Here is a 21,541-nt window from a genome sequence, read left to right as displayed (position 1 = left end):
GTACATCCTCAAGTATATAAATCCAGATCTTTCTATTTTTCTAGAAGCCAACAGGGTCATGCACCAGGAAATGTTTACTACACTGAATAGAACTAAATATTTGATTATCAGAAGGAAAATAACTCAGAGGGGAGGAACAGATATTCAAGACAGCGTTTTATCCTTTCATCATTGCAGTAAGAGTGATCATAATGACCAGAGGAAAATGTGTTCTTCAGGCAAACAACATTGTTTAAGACAAGCCCTTATGGGAACAGCAGCACTTTTAGCCCAAGGCTGGCAAAACAACAACAATCCCAATGGCAAAAAGTACATAGAACTTAATTATGTACGTCCTAAGTATTCTCAGCTATGCCACAGTCAACACTGCAAAATAAACACTACTATCATCAAAGAAGGAACAAACAAAAAGGACAGGTGAGGACGCCACTTCTCCATTCTGGAAGCAATGCAAAGATGTGAAACGAGAAGTCAGTCACAGTGGCTCTTAAAGATGATTAACCTTCTCTGCATTGTGTGTACTGTTCACTTTGGTACCGTGGACTGTGTATACTGTGTATACTGTGTATAGTGTGCACTGTGCACTGTGTATAGTGTGCACTGTGTGTACTGTGTATAGTGTGCACTGTGTGTACTGTGTGTACTGTGTATACTGTGTACTGTGTGCACTGTGTATAGTGTGTACTGTGTATAGTGTGCACTGCATGTACTGTATACTGTGTATAGTGTGCACTGTGTGAACTGTGTATACTGTGTACTGTGTATAGTGTGCACTGCATGTACTGTGTGGACTGTGTATACTGTGTACTGTGTGGACTGTGTATAGTGTGTACTGTGTATAGTGTGCACTGTGTGTACTGTGCATTGTGTATACTGTGTACTGTGTATAGTGTGCACTGCGTGTACTGTACACTGTGTATACTATGTACTGTGGTACCATGAACTGTGTGTACTGTGCACTCTGTATACTGTGTACTCTGCACTCTGTGTACTGTGTGTACTATGTATTGAATATTCTGTGTATTGTATGTACTGAACACTGTGCGTACTGTGCACTGTGTGTACTGTGCACTGTGTGTACTATGCACTATATGTACTGTGCACTGTGTGTACTGTGCTCTGTGTGTACTGTGCACTGTGTTACTGTGCACTGTATGTACTGGGTACTGTGTGTACTGTGCACTGTGTGTACCGTGTACTGTGTGTACCGTGCACTGTGTCTACCATGTACTGTGTGTACCATGTACTGTGAGTACTGTGCACTGTGGACTATGTGCACTGTGTGAACTGGTGTACTGTGTGTACTGAGCTGTGCACTGAGTTGTTAAAGGTTGGCTTTATTATGTAATGAATTTTTCCTTGAATAGTATATATTCCTAACATATGCATCTATATCCCAATTTAGTTCGGTGGAAACTCCCTGCATGCAAAAAATCTTACATGGGGTTTTATCAAACTGTAGCTGTAGTTACATAGACACACAACACAAATTCAAATAGCTTTCTAAAAATGATCATATATAACCATCCATGCACATAAATTACATCTCATATGTCATTGAGACATAGGTGGAAGTTTGTCAAATTGTAAGTTCAGTTAAAATGATGAGATGTTTTGCATAGAAGGTGTATTTGTTTAATCCCCATCTCTAATGTGTCTGTGTAAAGGTATTTTATATGTCTATCAATTCCAGAAGTATTTTACTTTTCTCTGACAAAGCTGCCTTGATAGACTTTGATAAATAAAGTGCCATGAAAGTCATCATAAGCCAGATTTTCTCTACTTCCCAATAAACAAAATAAAATAAATTTTAAAAAACAGGAAAAAAAAGAAAGTCGTTACAGTGGCTAGAGGGGCCAGTACCTGCACAGCGTGTTATAGTAGCTAGAGAGACCAGTATCTGCACAGTGTATTACAGTAGCGAAAGGGGCCAGTCTGAACAGACTGTTGTCAGGACTCTCTTTTATTCTTAATTACACAAGGGGGTCTTTAACTTCTTGATCCATTGAGTGTAAGTGGAACATTCTTTTCTCTCCCTTCCTCCCTCCCTTTCTCTCTCTCTCCCTCCCTTTCTCTCTCCCTCCCTCTCTCCCTCTCTCCCTCTCTCCCTCCCTCCCTCCCTCCCTCCCTCCCTCCCTTCTTCTCTCCTTCCTTCTTTCTCAATGGTTGCTCATCTCAAAATATGTCGTACATATTACTTTAAGGATTCTCATGTGGAGGAGGAAATTAATTTGGGGCATCCTTAAACGCTTAAATTTAGCCACCTTGGATTGCTACAGCATGATCAATCATGATTTTTATGTGAAGCTCTTAAATATTTTGTTATTTATCTTACAGCATTTTTAGTAGTACCGGTAAATTTTAAATGAATCATTTATTATTATTTTAATTTCTTAAATAGTATTTTCTTTTTTTAATAATAAAATATTTACTTTATTTTTTTTTTAAAATAGGTTTTCACAGTTTTACCCAGGTTCTCCTGGAACTTGCTATGTATCCCAAAATAGCATAAAATAGAGGAGATCATTTTGACTCAGCCTCCATAATGTGGGGATTACCAGTATTTTCTTTTTGTTTGTTTGTTCTTTGTTTTGTTTCGTTTTTTAAGACATTTCTCTTTAGCTTTGGAGCCTGTCCTGGAACCAGCTCTTGTAGACCAGGTTTGCCCTGAATTCAGAGATCTGCCTGCCTCTGCCTCCTGGGTTTTAGGATAAAACGTTTCAAAATTGAAACCATCACAAAAGACTTCCTTCGCCGAAACTGTGTCTTTGGTAGACAAACAAAGGGACAAGCACTCCATGCTTTTGCTACCCAGAACATTACCTGCTTGACTTCACTTTTTGCCTCTGTTGACCTGGTTTGTCTCTGAGGACAGGACCCTTGAAAGCCAGGATTCTTGAAAATCAAATGTACTTTGTGATGTGTCTTAGACAAAACTGTTTAATATACGATGCCTGCCAGAGTGACTACTGGATAACTTCTAACTTTAATGAAATCTAGCTGCAATCTAAATACCCATGCCTTAGTGCTACCACAGTTGACATTTCTATGATTAAAACTACAAAGACACCTAAAAAGGAAAGAAGAGGTGGCCAATGAACTCTTGAAAAATCTATGCTTATTCTCAGGGAAGCCATGGATACTCCTCTCCTATATTTAGTCTGTCTCCCACTTTCCCTTTCTTTATTCTGTCCCTATGATCTCCTAAAATTCGGTGATTCAATAGCTGACTTATAAGTCCCATCTCATGCTTCTTCTATATTTTGTCAGAAAAGGAACTTTATTGCTTAGAGAGTGCAGTGTATTTAGCGACTGGTTCTATCATTCGAAGAGAGGAAAGAGCTCGTCCGTGTTTGAGATTTAAAAAAAAAAAGGTATTATTTCAAGGAAGAACATAGTTCAGATTTTCTAGAAGGTAGGTTTCTCTGCAAAGATTTGTAGTTCTTTCTTTGGGACGAGGAGACAGTGAGCTGTAAAAATGAACCCTTTCTTCTAATTACGGGCATGCCAATGTGATCCTCCATGTCTATTTTGATCTTAGGCATGGAAATCTATGACCACTGGGTTCAAGGTGGCTCCAATAGCCTTGTTTCTTATGTGAAAACTAGAGCTTCCAACAGAAACACAAGCTGACATACACAGAAAGTGTTTTTGATAGTTTTTTGTTTGATTTTTGAGATGTTAATGGACACAGTTCAGAGTTTCTTTGAACTCAAAGATCCTGTGTCAACCTCCCAAGTATGCAAACTACAGCCACATTCTACAATTTCTGGCTAGGAATACATACATTTTAAAAGTGTTCTTTATAGAGGCTTATGAAATGTTTACTAGTACAATGCATTCCTACTAGCCTCTATCTATCTATCTCTACTATCTATCTATCATCTATCATTTAACACAATATCTTTTTGCTTTGCTTTGTTTTTTGTTTTCTTGGTTTTACTCGGGTTTTTTGTTTGTTTGTTTTTGAGACAGGGTGTCTCTATTTGGACCTGGCTGTCCAAGAACTTGTTCTGTAGACCAGGCTGGCCTTGAATTCACAGAGATTCACCTACCTCTTCCTCCTGAGGGCTAAGAATAAAGGCATGTACCACCACACTCAGCTGAAATATCTCATATCATGATAAAAAAGATTTTCTTAAATCTAGAGACATTGATACCATTTTACATACAACTTATTGCTTCTTATTATTCAATTGTGAGTTAATGTTACCCTCTAAGAAATTAGCTAAAGAAAACTGAAAAGCAAATTTTATTTGTTGGTAGGAAATTTAAGGTTGTGCATATTGATTACAGCTCTCTCTATATATGGTTTTAGGAGCTCACATAAACACCCGCGTTCATGTATAACAAAGCTGTAAACTTTCTAAATCTCACAGAATTACAAAGTTAGGTTTCCCAAGTCTCTTCAGGAAAAAATATTTTTATTTGTATCTTTATTCTAATAATGCAAATAATTTGTTTGTATAATGTAAGCATTTTCGACACTAATTTGATGTTTAGTTGCTTTATTTACTTCTGATAAAATGAGGGTTTTTTATTATCACAATTGAAATATTGAGGCATAAAAAGTCTAGAGGTAGACGCTGTAGAAAGTATGAATTGTTCTGGAAAAGGAGGGAGTATAAAATGTGAAAGACCTGTGAAATTGGGGGCGGGGGGGCGATAAAGATACCAGGCAAAAAGAAGAAAGGATTTGTAACAGTTCAGCCAAAAGAAACATAAAGATATAAAAAATACATATCGAAATCTTTCTTCTTACGTAGGAAGACAGTGAGACATGAAAACCTTTCAATGGTCCTTTTATAATCTTTAGAAAATTCTACCACAAATGAAGATAATCAGTCTTCACATGCTGGTTGATATCAAAGGCTCTTTGTCAGTTGCTGAGGAAAAGCTGTACATACAGGTTTAAAAAGATTTGGTTTAACCCAGCAAATTCCTATTAAAAATGACATTAATTAGAAAAGCTAAAACCCACACACATTTAACATAGAGTCCATCTATATTGAGTTTGCTCAGAAATGAGTTTGCCCCAAAGCACCAGAGTGGTTAGCTCTGAACACTTACTGCGAGGATGATCTGGAGGGAACTATGAGCCACTTCTATGTACTGGTACTCCAGAAAACAACCTGAGACAGTGATGTATCGATGGTCTTCTGGGGCCCAGTCGGGGGCAGGCGTCACAGATGTCACCATACATCCTGGTCCATTCTCCATCCACCAAGATCGGTGCATTGAAATATTGAATGTCAGGATAAGGTCTGTTTCCTGCAAGAAGGTAATTTGTAAGGATGAGAAAAAAACTGAAAATATTAATTTACTTAGGATGGACTTATTTGTGTTTCTTGTTTGAAAAATATAGGTCCCTCACCACTTTCTAGTGTATATTATAGGCACTCAAAGAAACAGTTAAAGTATTTATGTGCATAGAGATTATACTTTTAAGGTTTGACTGAGCATAATAGTATCAGTTAAATTATTGTTTTAGAAAAATTATCAAAATATCTACCAATACATAACTGCCATGTTTTTGTATTGAAGTCCCTTTGAGACTTGAAATTTTATAACACCAGAGATTTAAAACTATATAATCGGGTGAAATTAGTGCTATTATAAATCTGATTCACTTTTTCTCTCTAAATATTTATTTTTCACACATTTTAGTTTTTCAAACTGAATTTCAATTTGACTGCATTTACCTTAGTGTTGAAGCTAATGAACGGCAGGATTTTAAAGAACTGTCCTTAGTACAACACACTATTACTTGGTTTTCCCTTTCTACTAAAATTGGTCCAGTCTGTCCACAGGGAATTGGCTCCAGGATGCTGCAGATATCAAAACACAAAGATTCTCATGTCCTTTATATTAAAATACAGCTTTCTGAATAAAACACTTAGTCTTTGAGTATAAAGAAGTATTGATCATTCTCTCCAATCTTGTTAACCTCTTCTGTGAATTTGCTCATAACATCTCTTAGAAAATATCAGCAAATTCTTAAAGGATCAAGATATAAAATCTCAGTTCTTTAAATGAATTAGATGGTACAGAATGTAATTGATTGATGGTACATACTGACAAGAAGGTGTCAATGGCAAACAAACAGAAAAAAAGGTACGGGAAATGCATCAAATACTTCCCAGTGTGAGAACTATATTATGTCAATGTAAGTGGTATGGATTTATGGGGTAATAGGAGCGAACTGCTCCCACTCCAGAGTGAGGTGCTTATCTGTCTAGGCAGAACCTGTATAGACAATTTTATCTCTGTTTTGTGACTGGGAGCTACCGGATCTCACTGAACATACTAAGGATTAAGACACAGCTGAAGAACTCAGACACTGAATGGAGGAGCACACCAAGAAAACCGATGTGGTGTCACTATCTCCCATATGGTGATCAGAGAAAGATGGGAGAGGGTATCTTTTCTTCCCAAGGTTACGGAGAAAAGCTTCAAGAGTGTCTCGAAAACTTGGAGACACAGAGCAGGCAACAGACTCAGACTTACTAAGTCTCAAAATAAAGCGTGCAGCCAAAGCTACCTGCTAAGTGGCCAAACAAAAAAAGGGTGATGCTTTTGGGAGGCAAGTATTTTGCTACAGAAGATGGGTCCAAAGTAAAGAACATTGGGAGAAATTGGTGGTCCATGACGAGAGAACTAACTGTGGCTGTTTCCCAAGGCTTTCCCAGAAGAAGTGCAGTTCTGTTAGCTGGGCAACAGCAGCTGAATCTGTTGACCCTTGTATGTCCAGATTTTGAAGAAAGAAAACTTACGAAAAAAGTAAAGCAGATAAACCGATAGTCATGTGCCTGCTGCTGGTACTTAAGACAGGACCGTGGTCCTGAAATGTCCAGCAATTTATTGTGAGCAAGTCAGTTTAGTAATTCTCCAAACATCTTGTTGGCGCCTGTATACCTTTCCTGTCCCACTAACTCTTTCCTTTTGATATTCCTGCCTGGAGGGGGGTGGGAACAATAACTGTTAATTAGGAAATGCATGGTTATGAAAGACAGAAGGTATATACACACCAGTCCTTTCCTGTGGAAGGGGGGGGGGAAAGTTAACTTTGAGTGAAACTTCCATATTTTATAATAGGGCTGGCAAGCCACTTCTGTTTTGTTTGGAAATAACTTCTCACTGTGTAGCTCTGGCTGGCCTGGTGTTGGATGTATACACCAGATCCAGTTTAGAATGTACAGAGATCCACCTGTCTCTTTCTCCAAGTGCTGAGATTAAAGACATGCACCACCAGCTCTGACTAGCTACTTCCATTTGTAAAATAGACCATTTAGGGAATGATAGTGACTTCAGATGAGTTCTTATTTCATAGAAACTGGAAATCTGTCATGTTTTTGTTCTTGTTGCATTAGAACCAGAATCTGGGAAGGTTTTCAGGGTCCACTATAAGAGAAAAGAATAATGTTTTCTGCTTCTATTTCAGCATTTCTCATTTAATATATAGTTACCAAAGAAAACTACAGGGATCATCAGTCAAGAGGACAAAGAAAATGGCTTAAAATGGCAATTAACCATTTTAAAGTGATGGCAACCAGGTCTACATAGTCCAGAAATAACCAGTCTAGTCTCTAATAGCTAGTGTTATTTAATGCAGTAAGGCTGGAAACTTAGTAGACCTACTTCTCTCACAGGAAATCACAAGGCGCCATCTGCAAGGATGGTAGAGAGGATTTTTATGAAACTGAAATATTGGATATTTGTATTATTACTTTTCATCTTTTGGGGGACAAGTCTTATTTCTCCAATAAAACTAAACAAGTTTGTAAATTATTATGAATTAGTTTCTCTGGGTGATCTTTATGTTCAGATAGGAACGAGGGCCCAGACCACTGATGCTAAGAATCTTGTTGTTGGCTATTTCATTAAGCACGGGACTGTCAGGACTCTTGCGAGATCCCTCTCCCTTGAAAACTCTCAGCACCCCAATGCAATAGGTATCCACAATTTCCGAAGGAACTACATTAAGGCATTAATGTAAGCAGAGTTTATGTGCAGTAGAACTCCCGTAATCAGCAGAATTAATTTATTAGTTTATGTACTAAATACTGATATGAAAGGAGGAGAGAAGAGACTTGTGATTACCTATACACCACTAAAACATAGCTAAACTATAAAAAACAATGGACGCAACAGATGAAGGCCTCTAGGAAGCCAAAGCATGATTATCTCACTTCACTCAGTAAGCTCTGACATGTTGACAATAAAGAAACAGAACAAAACCTATCCATAAGAAAGATACTACTCTAGAAACTTATCTGTATTCATTTCTTTACTTATTTGTGTATTTGTGTGTGCATGTGTTGTGTGTGTGCACATGTGTGTGGGCGTGTAGATGAGGAAGTCAGAGGACAACTTGTAGGAGTCAGTTCTCACCTTCCAGGATGTGATCTTCCAGAATCAATCCCACCTTACCATTCTAGGAAACATGCATCTTTACCTGTTGCACTATCTGACTGGCAAAACCCTTTCTTTCCTAGTATCATGGTATTAAAAGACAATCTTTAATATAAATGTAATATATTTGGATGGTACCTTTGATCCCCAGTTAAAAATTGTTTTTTTTTCCCCTGAGATAAGGGGTTAGGTTCAATTCATTGGCCAGAGAACTTCCCTTTCCAGTTTATGTAGATTCTAGGAATCAAATATGGTTTCTCATGCTTACAAGGCAAGCACTTTGCCAAACTGAGACCTCATGCTGGCCTCGTTCATCTTTCTAGTGTATTGCCTACACTTTTTCACACCGCACAGTAGTGTAAACTGCATGACTTTAGAAACTGAGAGATTTATTGTCATTTTATTCCAGTGGCTCAAAGTCTGCTCTCAAGGTCCAGTCAAGATTGTTTCCTCTGAGCAACCAGAGACAGTATTTGACCAAGCCTTTGATGACATAGTGGTAGAGTTTGGCACTCTTTTGGCTCCCAAAGAGTAACCATGATCTCTGCTCTCATTTCTCAGAATATCTTCTGAGCTGCTTTCAAATACTCCCTCTGTACAAGCAATTCATTCATATTGATTTAAAATTCCCTGGGCTAAAATAGTCTTAACTGGTTACACCTAATTACTGTTTTTTCCAAATCAACTCACGTTTGGTGGTAGAATTAGTTGGGATTTCGACATACAAATTTTAAAGGGACACAGTTCAATCTATAATGCTAAAGTCTGATAGCTAAGGATTATCAGAACCAAACAGCATAATTGGCAGGCACTACATTTCACTTCTTTGTTTTTTGCATTACCTATTTTATTGCCCACTATTTACATATAGCTTAAAAATCATACTTTCCATAAAATTGATAACCAAGATAGCATTATTTATCCATAGTTTCTGCCATATCCTGGTATCCTGTTGAAAACAATCATATGCATTTGCTTGCAATTGTCTCTTAAGGAACTCATTTTCATTTTCTATATATTATGCCATATTTGCATTATTATACCATCATTAAACTATTTACCCATATATTCCTCTAGAAGGTGTAAATGAGAATGTTTAAGTCATGGACTTTTCTATTTTTGACAATTCTGCATAATTTTCCCTAAAATTTGATTAAATCTATAGTATAAAATTTATGACCATATAAATATTTTTATGACTGAGCTGAGTTGTGAATTATGAGAGCAATTTCTTTCTTATATAACATTTCTTCCAGGAGTTAATAACTCCTTCCCATCAAAAAACATACTTTATGTTTTTGAAGTAGTGTTAGGCTCAGAGAAAAATTAAGCTGAAAGTGTACTTCTCCTTTCTCAAATGCATAATCTTCCTCCTATGACCATCCTAGGCTGGAATGTTAGATTTGTTGCAGTCTGTGAACCTATATTGAACATTATTACCATACAAAGTCCCCATTTTTCATTGTGTTCACTCTTGATGCACAGTCTCTGGCCTTCGATAATGAGCTGTGACATGAACCTGCTGTCCCAGTATCGTAGAGACTCATTTCCTTGCCTTAGCATTTCTCTGTGCCTCACATACCATCCCTGTCACCTCCCGAACGGATGGAGGCTGCTTGGTTTCACTTCTTGACGATTTCAGCATCAGTGCAATCGCACTGAATGTGGGCTTTTCAGATTGGCTTCTTTCAATTAATAATACACATTTACGTTTTTCCTCTGTCATGACTTGGTAGCTGATGTTTAATATTGAATGGTGCTTTCATTGTCTGTGTAAATCACAGTTACTTTATTTATTCGCTCCACTGAAGGACTTCTTGACTGATTTAGAGTTTTGAACATTATGAATAAAGTCATTATAACTACTCTTTGTGCAAGGTTAATGTAGACAAAAGATTTCTACTATTCGTGTGAGTAATGGAGAACATTATGGCTGCCTTGTATGGTAAAGGCATATGTACCTTTGCAAGGGGGCTGTGTTATTTTGAAATCTCCTGAGTAGTGAGTGTTGATTTTCGCTCTTCTACATCCTTATCAGTATTTAGTGTTGCCATTTTTCTAATTTTTTGTTATTTTACATGTCGATGCCCACTTGTTCTGTCTCCACTTGCCAAAAATGGCTGTTCTTGTCATTACATATTTTCTATTGCTTTGTCAAAGATCAAATGTCCATATTTATCCAAGTCTATTTTAAGATGTCTATTCTGTTCCACTGATTTGTCAACATATTCTTTCATTAATACTGTACTGTATTTAGTGTAACATTAAAATAAATCCTGAATTTATACTGGGTTAGTCTTCAAATTCTGTCATTTTTCTTAAGTAATGTTTGGCCTTTTCTTAATATTTTGCCTCTCAGTATAAATTTTAGAATTAATTTGTTAATACTCACCAAATGACAAATAGAATGCTGAGAATATAGAATTTGTGGATTATGTTAGGTAGAACTAACACAAAAATTTCTTGAATATTCATATCAACGGACATGATTTATCTTTCTATTATATAGTTCTCTGGGTCTTCGATTATTCTGGAGTTTCCTTATATTTATTTTGTATATACATTGTTACAATTTTTTTACAGCTTATTGTGATACTACTGAAAATTGCACTGTGCTTTTAACTTTAAATTTTGTTTGTTTATTGATATATAGGAAATTAAGTAATTCTTATATACTTTCTGGCAGGCATTTTATAGCTATATAGTTCTAGAATTTTTGATCATCCTTTCTTGATTTTATATAAAGATAATCACACCATCTGTGGACAAAGACAGGATTATTGCTGCCTCCCCACTCTGCATAGCTTTATTACATATTGATCCTCATAACAACTTCACTAGAAGCTCCACTGTGACGCCGAGGAGTGTGAACTAAAGTTCCGAGAAGTAGCTGCATTCCCAATGCCGATTGACTGCTTAGAACTACAACGATTGCAGAAGGTTGGAGTGCTACAGGTACACAGCTTATTACAAATTATCTTGAGCTACCTTTAACCACTTTATTAGCCATCTACTGACTGCTCTGTATATTACCCATCATCCTCGTGACTATTTAAAAGTCTTTTTGGAATGTTTTAACAGAGCTTCTAGCTTTCACCAACCCCCAAACAAGAAATTTATCCAGATAGTGTCCAATGCCTACAGCAAAGATTTGTTGTTTTTTTCTTCCTTGCTGTAACTTGTCTACCTGATATATCTACTGTGGTGGTATTTTTTTTTTTTTTTTGTGCTTTAACAAACAAAGTTTGCCTGACTATCAGAGTGTGGAGCTAGACACACTGGTTAGCCATAGAGGCCAAGCAGTGGTGATACACACCTTAAATCCTAGCACTTGAAGAAACAGAGGCAGACAGATTTCTGTGAGTTTAAGGCCACCCTGGGATACACGAGATTGATCCAGTCTAAAAGACAAACAGAATCAAGTGGTGGTGGCTCACATCTTTAATCCCAGTAGGGGAGTGGAGACAAGAAGTGCTATGGTTGGGCAGAGAGAGGAATATAAGGCAGGAGGAGACATAAGCTCAGCATTCAGTCTGAGATTTTGTACAGAAGGCCGCTCAGTATGGGCATTAAGTCTGAGGACTTGTATGGAAAAGACAGATTTTGTAGAGTTAAGAACTAGTAACTAACTGTTCTGCTTTTCTGATCTTTCAGCTTTCACCCCCTTATATCTGACTCCAGGTTTTTATTATTAATGTAAATTAAGATTTGCACTATAACCTACAAATGTATTTGTGATGGATCTCGATCTATATGACTTTCTTTACTCTGTTATAATAGAAACTTCATGAAAATGTTACCCTGTTGGAGCATGGATTATGGGGTAATTTAAACCTATAGTTCCAGTCCAGGGTCACTCATAATAAACTAACTTTTATCCCTTTTGAGAGGTGTGTGTTTTTCATGTTGTCAGCATGAATGAGCAGATGACCTTGGCTTCTGTCAGGTCTTAGAGGGAGGGCTCTAATCTCTCTCTCACTGATAAAAATATGTTAGCTAAGAAACAGAAAGGCCCCATGAAACAGTGGTCCGGGCTCGTTGTTGGCTTCTCAGCAGACCTGAGGGAATCAGCAGGTACAATGGCAAAAACTCCACCACAGGGTTTCTCCCACCCTCTCTGCCTGCTCAATAGTGTTCCCTTTGATCCTTGTTCTACTGGACATTCCTCAGCGAGTTTTTTTTTTTAAGACAAACCCCCCAAAAATGTGTATTTACATCTTGGACCCAAATGATTCCAGAGCCCAACAACATGGCTGGGTGTCCCTTGTTTCATGGGGCCTTTCTGTTTCTTAGTGAATGTCAAACAGCTTGCCCAGGAGACTGGGGGAGCGTGTATTTTAATGGACAGGGGTCTGAAGTACACTGGAATTTATTGAGAAACTTGTTTGTAAAAACTATAGTTAACTACTGCATTTTCTTATAAAATATATTTTGGAAAATTGTATACTGTCAATTAAAATGCTTTTGTGTAAAAAAAAAAAGATGTCAGCTGTAGGTATTTTTAGATATGCCCTATCTAGTGGAGACCCACTCTATTCCTAACATTTTTAATTGATGTAAATCATGAATGCTTCTTGAATATCATCCATCTTTTCTTTTCTGGTATGATAATGTAATTTTGCTTTTTCAGCCTTGTAAAAATATGCTCTAGATGTGTGATAGACACAGAGTGAAATTTAGCTGGACGGTTTGAAGGATGGACATAACGGGTCAACTACTGCAGAAGGAACTCAGGGTACTCTCGGAATGTTGGTCAGATTGTAAGGATCAACTTCCTCTTTCCCAGCTACTCATTTGCCTGTAATCCTTTGTAGGATTGAGACCCTGTGGATTTCTTTCATATACTTTGGCGTGGTATGTGAGTTGGCGCTGTCCCTGTTCATCTCATGTTTTGGCAATCACGTTGGTGAGACTTTGTTTGTAGCTTCTCATATCACAGCCTCACAGCAGAATCCCTGCTCCTCTGGCTCTCATCTTTCTGCCCCTCTTCTAAAACGTTCCCTGAAGCAGAACTTGATATGACACATCGCTGATCATCATTGCTTATCTCTTAAGTGAGATGCCCGATTTCTTGTACCTGTCCAAGATGACCTTAATTATGTTCTCATCTAGATTAATATCTAGATAATACACTGTTTTGACAGGCTCTGACCTATCTTTCCCTAGAGGTTTCACTTTAGAGATTTTACAGTTATAATTCTTCCCCCATTACTCTTCGGGTATAAATTTCCTACTTCTCGGGGGCAATTTTTAGAGAATTTGAGAATAAAACCTTTGAGATGTGATTGTGGCCCTTCTATTTCATCCTTCCTGAGAACAGCGAGCTGCTGTGGATAATTGGGAAGTGGCAAACACAGACGGGTTGATCTCACGGGCTCATCTCCTTTTGGACTATTTTCTAGTGCTTTTCTATTTGTTCACTCTATCATTTATAATCTCCTACCCTTTGTCTAAGTGGTGCTGAGTTCAATTTGTCTTCCCGTTATAAAGTGGACAACACTATTTAGGCCTTTAATCAAGAACTGAATAGCCTTCCAGGTCTGTTTAACTTGGAGTTGATGTCAGTTCAACTGAAGTTTCTTTGCCCTACTGCAGTTGTTCAAGTACAATCTATCTTGCCATTTTTAAAATAAGTGTCAAGAGTAATTTCTCTTCAACATTTCTTACATCTTTCTCTTATCTGGGTTCTTCTTTTATTATGCAGAATACACCCTTCATCGCTTCCTTAAGAATAGGTAAATGATTTTAAGTCCAGTGTGCTTCTTTTTGTACTTTTATATTAATTAATATTTTAACTGAATACACTTCTTGTTTGAAGGTCATTTTTCTCTTAGAATGTATGGGCATTTCTACATTCTTTTCCAATTTTAATCTTCCAGTTAAAAATTCTATCAAAGTGAATTCAGAAAACATTTGCTTAATAGTTATAGTTTCTTTAGAGGATGAAATGAATCCACTTAGATCAGGTGAATGCTTTGGAAAGTTCACATGAACTTGAGCATATGCTAATCTGTAATGAGTTAACTTGTGAACCTTCTTTTGAACTATGCAGTTCTTCAGAACTCAACTGACGAACAGCTCTAGAAAAAAAGAATTAAATCATGATGGAAATCTGAGGAACTTTTGAAATGGACAAAGTAGAATGGACTGGACAGTAGCATATTCTGTAGATAGGGTCTGAAATTAAATGGTATTGAAGGCTTAGTGTCCAAGTTAGTCCTAGTGGAAAGTGGGAGAAATTGAAGAATTGAGTCCTAGTGGGGGACTTCTTGTCATTGTGACATGTTGAGAAGAGACACTGGTTGCTTCTTTTTCTTGCTCCATGTTGACCATGGTGTAAACAGCTTTACTCCACCATTTACACCCTACCATGAAAGGTTCCCATAACATAGCTTCAAAAGCATTGGAAACAAGTAATTAATGGAGCAAAGCCTCCAAAACTACAGGCCCAAATAAGCATTTCCTCTTTACGAGCTGGTTTTCTAAGATATGTGTTGTAATGAAAAGTTAACACTCTATAGATATGAATAAACTTCCATTTATACTTAAGATATACTTTTAAATATTTCCTTGATAGTCACATATCTAAATGTTATGATTTTTCTTTCATTAATCATAAATGTAGGATTTTTCTTCAACAAATGAGGTACTGATACATTTTCCTTCCTGAAATTTTTATGTGACCTATTTTTATTTATTTTTTGCTACTTTCATCTCTTTGTTTAAAGCAAGGAAATAGTATACACATCAAAGCTCAAATGGAATGATGTCATGATATCATTATATGTACCCCCAAATCTTTAAATCTTCTTTAGATTGCATTTAATTTTTAAATTAAAATTTATGAAATTTAATAACATTTCCTTTATATTTTAAATATCATATTACTTTTTCCTTTTTCTACAGGTAACAAGCGTCATTGAGAATTAACATTCTCACTTAAGTTTTTGTGGTCTTTCTAAGTCTTCATACATCCATTCATAATACATATTATATTTTATATTGCTGAGGCATAGTAACATAGAAATAGATTTTTAGCTTTAGCTTCTGGAGTTATGTAAGGTAAAACTGGGTAGACTTCTTTTTTATTTAGTTTTAATGTCTTTAGGCTTTCAGTTCAGAAGCCCTCTTTTCTTTCTTGGAATTATTCTTTCATTGAATCTTTTATTCTCTATTTTCCCCACTAGCATAGGAACTTCAAATAGTTTTTATATTGTCTTTATTTATCAAAATTTATTAATCAAAATTTATTTTTATCAAATAAACAGATAACTACTTAAATAGCATTAAAATATGACCAAGGGTCTATTCCGTGCTAAAGACAATGTTCCTGCCTTTGTAAGTGATGAACTTGGAGAGAAAGAGATGAAAAACAGATATTTAAATATAGCAAACTTACTTCTGCTCTCCCAAGTGTTTCATTAGTGAGGGGAAGGGTCAACTTTTCAGTTGCCTGGTGAGGGGTAAGAGAGGGAATCTTTCCCTTGCCCACACCACCACATGGCAAACAAATAGAGCTGGTCTTGTGGACTGAGGTGGTGATGGAGTGGGGGAAAGCTAGTCTGCCCAAGGATGTGAGTTGAGGGTTCTGGCCCCACCTCTTATCTCCCATGTGGTAGTGAGTGTGAGGGAAAGAGGTCCTCCCCCTTTTGCCCCTTGCCACCTGCAACAGGCAGGAGAGCTGGCCTAGGGTACATGGAGGGGGATAACTGGTCCTGCCCCTCATCAGCAGCAACACTCAGAAGAGTGGCTCCTAAACCTTGCCTGGACAACACAGTAGAGCTGGTCCTGGTGGTGTAGGTGTCAGTGAGTTGTCCCATCTCCTTGCTTCTTGTGAGCTGGCTGGTACAGTACTGAGATCTCGCCCTTGTTATGAAGATGAGGGAGAGCTGGCAGACTGACCAACACAGCTACCACGCAGACCCAGAATCTGCACTATGAGTTGCCCTACCCTAACATCTCCCCCATCTATCATTTGCTGGAGCATGTGAAGGGACTAATCCTGAAGACCCAAAGCTACAGGATCTTCATGACACAGGGCAACAACAGGATGTCCAAGAGGAGTCCCATTGAGACCCCATCAGAAACCAGAGGACTGGAGCCAAACCAATGGCTCATTGCAGTAAACACTTGCAAGTAAAGATGTATGGACTAAAGGCTACACTGTGTGACCCATGGTGCCACACTGCAGCTTCCATGGTGAGATTTTTTTCTTTTCTTTTAACTTTTATTTTTTTAGGGGGTTGGGGAGTGAGGAAGGTTTCAGGATCAGTAGGTAGAGGCAAAGGGATAGGTGGATGAATAAAATTATCAGGATACATGATGTAAAATCCATAAAGATTCAATACAAAGTTTAAAAAATACTTCTGTATTTTGTTTAAAATAACAGAGAAAAATGTATTCAATAAATGAATAGTATGAGCAAAAGTCAGGCAATATAATAGAAAGTACTCCACTATTTTATATAGTCTACTAAGAAATCTCTCTTTCCCCTCTTTAAAAATAACTCAATAAATTAAGTTAGTGCTATGTATTTGTGCATATGTGCCTGAGTGTGGGGCCAATCACAAAACATGGAAATTCTGCCATTCTAAACTTAGGAATAATACTCTTTTCCCCAGCAAATATGAGCTGTGAATAGCCCCTTGCTAACGTGTGGGTAAAAAACCTTTTACCTTATCTATGCTGTTGTTTTGCTGGCTTGATCCTAGGAGGTCTTGTGCAAGTAAGCACAGCTGCTGTCACGTTGTAAGAGACCTTCATAACACTTCTTCCCAGCCTCTCAACACTTACATACATTTTCTGCTAATTCTAAGATACTCCTTGAGCCTTAGCAACTGGTGGTAAGGAGTGAAATTTAAAGAGTCTCTGTGTGGAAGTTCAATAGTTTCAGTGTTTTATCTACAAATTATAAATTCTTGTCTGTAAAACCGAAAATCTGTAGATCTCTTGGGGAAATCTATTTTAGTTACAGTAGCAATTTCTGAGTATGATTTGCTTCATGCATAATAACCGGTTATTTCATTCCTGTGCATTTTGTAAGTTGAGCTCAAAATTATGACTTCTGAAACATTAAGGAAGTCTTGAGAGCACACATAAGGTAGAAAACCACAAAACATTTTTTTTTTACATTTTACATAATTCCCAGCAAAAAGTAAGTCAAATCAGTTCAGAACTTTAAACTATATAAATGCCCAAATCCAAGGAAATCTTTCATAGTTAAATGCCTACATGAGAATAGTGACAAAAATGTTTATATTAGTATATTTATTCACCTGTCTTAAAAAGCCTTCTAAAGTTCATATGCAAGGACCCCATTATTGGTCATGCCATTTTTCAAAACAACAAGGGCAGTTGTGTCATACAAAAGCTGTTATTAACATAAAAACTTTGTTTCTGACAGGGCCTTTATGTATTCAGGTCAATGCAAGAAGCTTAATTGCTCAAAAATAATGAGCATTTGATTAAAAAATGTTGACAAGTAAATGAGAAAATGATACCAGTGGCATTTCAGTATTTGAACAGAAAGCTAAACTTTACTCTCCCCATAAATGACATTTGAAAAAGAGTCTGGCTGTCATGATAGTAGGCACTTCAGAACTTATATTACAAGCTGAGAATGTGGAGGTAAGAGTTAAGGTGTAGTCGAAAAATCTGAGCTAGTATCTTGAATTTCTTGAGTTTTTCATAACCCTTTTTTTTCTGAAATAAATAAAAGTGATATCTTCTTTTTCTGAGTACTCAGAAAGGCTAGAAATGGAATTCTTTCTAATTATCGTAGTCTGTAGTTATTGTTATGGTTATTAGCATTAATATTGCTAGAATATGCAGGCATATGAGTATAATCCCAACCCTGAGAGCTTGCAGCAGGAGGAACATGAGATGGAGGTCTATCTGAATTACATAGAAAGTTCAAAACAAGGCTAAAATACAGTATGACTTTGTATCATAAGTCAAGGGCTGATTATGTAACTCAGTAGTAGAGCTCATCTAGCATATGTTAAATCCTTGGTTCCATAGTACAGCAACATAATCACTCTTATGCTATATCCAAATCATTCTACTAGGCTACTATAACGTACTGGGTGAGATAATACATCTGGTATTGCAGGGTTTGTCACTGCATCAATAGGTGTGGCTGTGTTTTCCATTTGACCCCTCAGAAAGAATGATGCCTGGGGATTTGCTGAGACTGGAAGAATGGCAATGTTTAGATAGACCCCCCAGCCCGAGGAAAGGAAATTCTTAAGTGGAACAGATCAAAAGTCACCAAAATTTCAGAGCTATTACAACTTCACTGTAGCTTTATAATTATGACTTGGATTTTTCAAAATGAAACACTATAAAACTGACTTGGGAACATAAGATGAACTTAGACTGGGGAAGACATAAATGCCAACTCAAGAAATCCTGGCTGATTCAATGGGTTTTCATCAGTGATAGGCCAATTGCGCAGCTCAGTATTAGACTTCCAGTTGGCACTCTCCAACATAGATCTAGAGATATCACAGGAACACAGTCAGTTCTGCCATTGAGTCACTGTGCAGGAGACGTGGCAGGACTCATGCAAAGACTCCTTTAATTGTCATTATGGGCAGAGCCACAGATGCTAGAAATAATGTGTGAACTGTCCTCCTGGCTACTCAGGGTAGACTAGGAGCATTGCCTCTAATATATTCAGAATAAAATGGTAACCGAGGCAATTTTCTTTGTACCACAAAACATTATTCTGATGTCAACATTAGATGGATCTCAAGCAAATGCATCAAACCCAAAGAAACACTACTCTTGGAAATTAAAATATATGTATCAAGAATCTTTATACATAATTTATTCTTTAAGATGGAGATAAGTGAGGAACCTCAAGAAGAATAATGTCTTGTAATTAGGAGAGGATATTGTAGCCAGGATAATGGAGAAGATTTAATTTCAAAGCAATAATTACATTATTAATGAACATTCACTTATCACTAAATATATAAGGATTAGAATATCTGAAAACATTGCCATGTATCAAAAAGTCAAAATCTATACAGGAATTGTAAATTCTAGAAAATCCTGAAATATTCTTAACACTTTCTGCTAGTAAAGTTATGACTTAAGTTTAAGACAGGAAGATGCAGATGAGAAAAAATATCATTTTGAGAGGTTAGACATACTTTAAATGTTCTTTATTTTACCAGTTCAATGAACTCCCGTTCTGTAGGAATGTAACCCAAAGCATGAGAAAGTTCCTGCTCCCAACCAAGAATCCTCAAATGCGATTCACTCCACTAGACAATGCACTTAATAGTTGTTGATGGGACATTAAATAAACATCTGTTCTACTTTTCTTCCAGAATTTTAAAGTGTAGCTAACTTTTGGACTTGCCTAACTATAAATTCTACTTCAACATGACACCAGAAGCTAAGGTTCATTCTAACTTACTGCTTCCTGTCTTTAGTTATTGGAGGACAGATTTTAAACGCATTTTTTAGCATGGGAAACATACAAACCTCAAACTAGAAAGTATTTGAGGAAAGCCAAGGATAAATGAATTTCTAAAACATAGTGTTTAACAACAACCAAAACTCCAAATGTTTGTCCTACTATGCTGTATTTACCAAAGAATTAATGTAAAATCTCTAAGGCCCTAAGCCACTAGGTTTTTTTGTCCGTGTGTGAAAGTTTTACATGTACATGTTTCAGCAAAGATCATAATTTTACTTCTTAAAACTTTATCTTGACTACTTTTGTAGACCAGAAAAAGGTTTCTGTTATCTAACGGTTAAGCTCCACACTTTATATCAACATTGCTTCAGAACTGTTTTTTAATGATATTGCCTGGTATCTCCTATAAATAAACCAAACATCCCTCTTCATTTGAATATATGCTTCAGGTTGCCTTTTCCATTGACTTTTTCTTGCTTAATCTTCCCTTCAAAGTCACCGTGTTATGCCTGGTCTTTGTTGTTTAAAATCAATAACAATGGTGGATGGTATCTTGGCCAGTTGTATTCTTTCTCAGAATTAAGGAATACAGACTATATAGTCACTGGTTATGCTGAAATACATATTAACTTTCAGCTGGAGAACAAGACTTAAGAGAGCAAAGAAAGAGATACCAGGAGAAAGGGAGGGGATGGTGAAGGAAAAGAGGAGAGGGGATAAGGAAATAACTCTATGAAGAAGATTTAACACCATATCAAAGTTAATTGAACCTCCAAGTTTAATGTCTCAGCAGTTTGACTTTGAAAACTGGGATAATCGACTATTAGTGGCATCTGAATTTTGCAGAAGGGGTTCGTTTGTTCCCCACAGTTCCCAGAGCAGATACTAGCGGCGGAATTTCCCCAGCTGGTTACAATGAAAGACCAACTTCTCTGGGCGTCGTGTTTTTCCGTGTACGGAAACCTCTCTAGGATCTCCCCCCCCCCCGCTGTTTTCTCACTTGCCTTTTGTTCCCGCCCCACAGGTGTCTTTTCCCATCCTGTGACTGTTCCTTTTCTTTCTTAAAAGCTTTGAAAGGGGATCTGCATTCTCTCAATGGGTTCAGTCAGGCAAAGAACTGGTTAGCTATTTCCAGACCTTGCTGCCCTTTAAGTGCTCACCGGATGACTACCAGCTCACTATTTTTAAAACACATTTATGAGGAGTTTCAGCGATCTTGGAGGAAAGGGGAGGGTAAAGATATTGAAGGGTGAGTGACACGTAAGGACCACGGAGAGGCCTTCCTAAGAGTTCCTCATAACTGCTGCTCATACCCGTCCTGTAAGTGCAGCCAGCCTCCAACTGTCGCTGTCATTTTCCCAGTGCCAGAAATTCTGACTTGCAGAGAAGCTGTGCTTTCCTCTGAAGACTTTAATTGTCAACCTGCTTGACTGAGGAGGCTGATCTCATTTGATTCATACTTCAAAGGACCTGCTTGTTAAATTTTTTTTTACCTGAGATACTAATGAGGTTTTATGTCCTTCTCAATGTTTATTTCAGTTTCTGGAAAGACTGATTCCTGGGGAAAAGCTCCCAGCGGCAGGAAGTTGGAGATGAAGCAAATGTTTGTGTTATTGACCATGGACTTCACAGTCATTCCTCCACCCCACCCCCTCCCATTATTGAAAAAAAAATTAGCTGGAGAAAAAAGAAAATGCT

The 21,541-nt window shown here is 37.2% G+C and overlaps 1 protein-coding gene across 1 annotated transcript in view; it reads right to left on the bottom strand.

Annotated features, from left to right (window-relative positions):
• Window positions 1-21,541, bottom strand: part of Nkain2 (sodium/potassium transporting ATPase interacting 2) — a 1,001,586-nt gene that overhangs the window by 196,435 nt on the left and 783,610 nt on the right. The window contains exon 4 of the mRNA XM_050138196.1: window positions 5,071-5,271. Within this exon, the coding sequence (XP_049994153.1) occupies window positions 5,071-5,271 (201 nt within the window). The remainder of the gene's footprint in view (window positions 1-5,070; window positions 5,272-21,541) is intronic.

The sequence above is a fragment of the Alexandromys fortis genome, unplaced genomic scaffold (assembly GCF_014885135.2).
Source record: "Alexandromys fortis isolate MF-2015 unplaced genomic scaffold, M_Fortis_MF-2015_v1.1 scaffold_14, whole genome shotgun sequence".
Classification (NCBI taxonomy): domain Eukaryota; kingdom Metazoa; phylum Chordata; class Mammalia; order Rodentia; family Cricetidae; genus Alexandromys; species Alexandromys fortis.
Note: the sequence above shows the minus strand (reverse complement) of the source record. Positions and strands in the feature narration are given on the sequence as shown.